Source organism: Mus caroli, chromosome 3 (genome assembly GCF_900094665.2).
Source record: "Mus caroli chromosome 3, CAROLI_EIJ_v1.1, whole genome shotgun sequence".
Lineage (NCBI taxonomy): Eukaryota > Metazoa > Chordata > Mammalia > Rodentia > Muridae > Mus > Mus caroli.
In genome coordinates this window covers 23,796,606-23,800,042 of record NC_034572.1, presented here as the reverse complement: position 1 = coordinate 23,800,042, position 3,437 = coordinate 23,796,606, and the positions used below count along the sequence as shown (strand labels likewise).

The following is a 3,437-nucleotide window of genomic DNA, read 5'->3' as shown; positions in this document are numbered from 1 at the left end:
AAAAAAAAAAAAAAAAAAAAAAAAAAAAAAAGAAAAGAAGACAGCTCTGGCCAAGTTTACCACAGTTCCTCTTGATTGAATTCAGAGCTGAAGCTCCTTAGCTATGAAGTGTTCCTGCTTGTCTATATTTGTCATGATCCTGTACTTTTATCAGCTCCTGGGCTCTAGGAGAAGACTCAAGAAACCACAACGGCCCTTAAACACTGCCCTCTCCCCATCTCTTATAGACATTGTCACAGCACAGGAAGTCAATGCCTTTTGTCCTTGTCTTAGGGGATGGTTCCACCTGTGGTCTATGACATTCTTTCCTACCCAAGCCCTTGCCTCTGTGCTTTCTCTTCCAGGTAGGGTCTGATCTGTTGAGGGGAGCATTTTGTTGTTGCTGTTGTCTCATGGGCTTTGGCTAGGACCTGGAGAGCAGATGTCAGGATGGGAAGGGGATCTTGATTGAAAAGCTTTTCTGGAGAAAGATTTTGGCAGCAAAGTGTTGTCCCCCCCCCCATTAGCTTTGGGAGTCAGCTTTTTGTTGCCATTATAAACATAATGTAATAAAAAAATGTCTTTCAGTAAAGTGTGCCTGTGGAGGAGAGCCCATTTCTGTTGATGAGTCTGTCATCCAAAGCATGCCCCCAATGGGTCATCGGAACTAAAAGAACAAGATGGGAGTGGAGTGATTCATTCTCTAAGGGGGTTGCCAGAATCCCATGGCAGATTTGGCTTTCACATAGCACAGGCATCATGGATGAATAAAGATCCAAAAGTCAGTTATAGTTATATAGGTAGGGAAAGCAAGTGAAAAATAGAAAGAAAATGGGAAATAAAATTCACAGTGGATATGGCTAGGCTATGTGACTCTGATTACATTGGTGTGATTCAAAGTAATGTTTGTTTTCTGGCAGTTGGGGCTCCTTCTTTATAATATGGGGTCAATGGGACAAAGCACATCACCATCCCACTCTGCCTGAACCTATGAATAGCCAACCTATCTGTGATGTGTATAGACCAAGGCAATGCAAACAAACACAAAAGCAATCAGGATCGAAATCCAGAGGAATGATGTCTTTTCCATGACTGACTGCCTTCAGCATTTAATTCAGAGATGGCTTCATGCAATAGGGATAAACAAAAATCCACTGAGCCTTAGAGAGTTTATTCGAAAATGTTTGTGATGATTAGCAGATCTGGACCCTAGTGGCACTATAGATCTGCCTTTTTCAGACAAAATATCAGACAATACTTGACTTAAAGTAGCCTTACAACAGAGACTATTGTGTAATGTTGTGTTTGGTACCTTTCCTGCTACCCATTTCAAACTAAATTCCTCTTGAAGTCAACAGTTCATAGACCTCTCAGTGGAAGAGGACAATCAGATTTAAATGTGATGAGCTGGGTAGCATTTTTAATACTTACGTCTTTTGAGATAATACATTTAAGCATTGTTTATTTTAAATAATATTCTCTATATAATAAAACTGATATTGGCTTATGTGGAAAACAGAACTCTGGCAAAAAACTGAAAAATAAACACGCAACATCCACACTTACCTTAAATGCCATGAACTTATGGTAAGGTTTAGGGGCCCACGCATATATCTCTACTGCATTCTTTAAGGCAATCACCAGGAACTTGATTCTTTCATATTTAACTAAAATGGAAAAGAACAGTAAGATTTAGAAATCATGTCAATTTAGCCAAGATGTTTTTTAATTAATGATATTAATGAATGTAGGTACCTGTCTATAGGTATTCATAGTTGAGGACATAGTTCTTGGAATAGATTACTATTGTTTTTTATTTTGGTTTTGTTTTTGCACACAAATTTAACTGACTTTAGTGTACCTGGTTAATATAATACTAGAATTTTTAAAAGTTTATATTAAAGGACTTTTGTCTTTAAAGGATATTCACTCTGATAAGGACCTACATCATCTTTGTTTTAAATTTTTTATTGGATATTTTATTTATTTACATTTCAAATGTTATCCCCTTTCCCAGTTTCCCCTCTGGAAACTTCCTACCCCTTCCCCCTCCCCGTGCTTCTATGATGGTGTTCCCCCACCCATCCATCCACTCCCGCCTCCCCACTCTGGCATTCCCCTACTCTGGGGCATTGAGCCTTCACAGGACCAAGGGGATCTTCTCCCTTTGATGTCAACAAGGCCATCCTCTGCTATATATTTAGCTGGAGCCATGGGTTCCTCCATGTATACTCTTTCATGGTTTAGGCCCTGGGATCTCTGGGGGCTCTGGTTGGTTCCTCCTATGGGGTTACAAACCCCTTCAGCTCCTTTACTCCTTTCTCTAACTCCTCCATTGGGAACCCTGTGCTCAGTCCAATGATTGGCTGAGAGCATGTCTCTGTATTTGTCAGGCTCTAGCAGAGCCTCTCAGGAGACAGCTATATCAGGCTACTGTCAGCAAGCAGTTCTTGGCATCCACAATAGTGTCTGGGTTTGGTTTCTGTATATGGGATGGATCCCCACATGGGGCAGTCTCTGGACAACCTTTCCTTCAGTCTCTGCTCCACACTTTGTCTCTGTATTTCCTCCCATGAGGTTTTTGTTCCCCCTTCTAAGGACCGAAACATTCATACTTTGGTCTTCCTTTTTCTTGAACTTCATGTGGTCTGTGAATTGTATCTTGGTTATTTCAAGCTTTTGGGCTAATATCCACTTATCAGTGAGTGAATACCATGTATGTTCTTTTGTAACTGGGTTACCTCACTCAGGATGATATACTTTCTAGGTCCATCCTTTTGCTTAAGAATTTCATGAAGTCATTGTTTTTAATAGCTGAGTAGTATTCCATTGTGTAAATGTACCACATTTTCTGTATCCATTCCTCTGTTGAAGGACATCTGGGTTCTTTCCAACTTCTGGCTATTATAAATAAGTCTGCTATGAACATAGTGGAGTATATATCCTTGTTCCAAATACACTGACAGTAATAGAAGAGAAAGTGGGGGAAGAGCCTTGAACACATAGGGACAGGGGAATATTTTCTGAACAAAACACCAATGGTTTATCCTCTAAGATCAACAATAGACAAATGCAACATAAAATTGCAAAGCTTCTGTAAGGCAAAGGACACGGTCAATAAGACAAAAAAGGCCACCAACAGATAGGGAAAAGATCTTTACCAATCCTACATCCGATAGAGGGCTAATATCCAATAAATACAAAAACTCATGAAGTTGGACTCCAGAAAAATCAAATAACCTATTAAAAATGGGTTACAGGGCTGAACAAAGAATTCTCAACTAAAGAATACCGAATGGCTGAGAAGCACCTAAAAAATGTTCAACATCCTTAATCATCAGGGAAATACAAATCAAAATAACCCTGAGATTCCACCTCACACCAGTCAGAATTGCTAAGATCAAAAATTCAGGTGACAGCAGATGCTGGCTAGGATGTGGAGAAAGAGGAACACTCCT

General features: G+C 39.8%; 1 protein-coding gene across 6 annotated transcripts in view; it reads right to left on the bottom strand.

Moving 5' to 3' along the window:
- Positions 1–3,437, bottom strand: part of Tnik (TRAF2 and NCK interacting kinase) — a 400,539-nt gene that overhangs the window by 7,817 nt on the left and 389,285 nt on the right. For all 6 annotated transcript variants that reach the window (XM_029475111.1, XM_021158657.1, XM_021158658.1 and 3 more), the window contains one exon: positions 1,546–1,646. In XM_029475111.1, the coding sequence (XP_029330971.1) occupies positions 1,546–1,646 (101 nt within the window). The remainder of the gene's footprint in view (positions 1–1,545; positions 1,647–3,437) is intronic.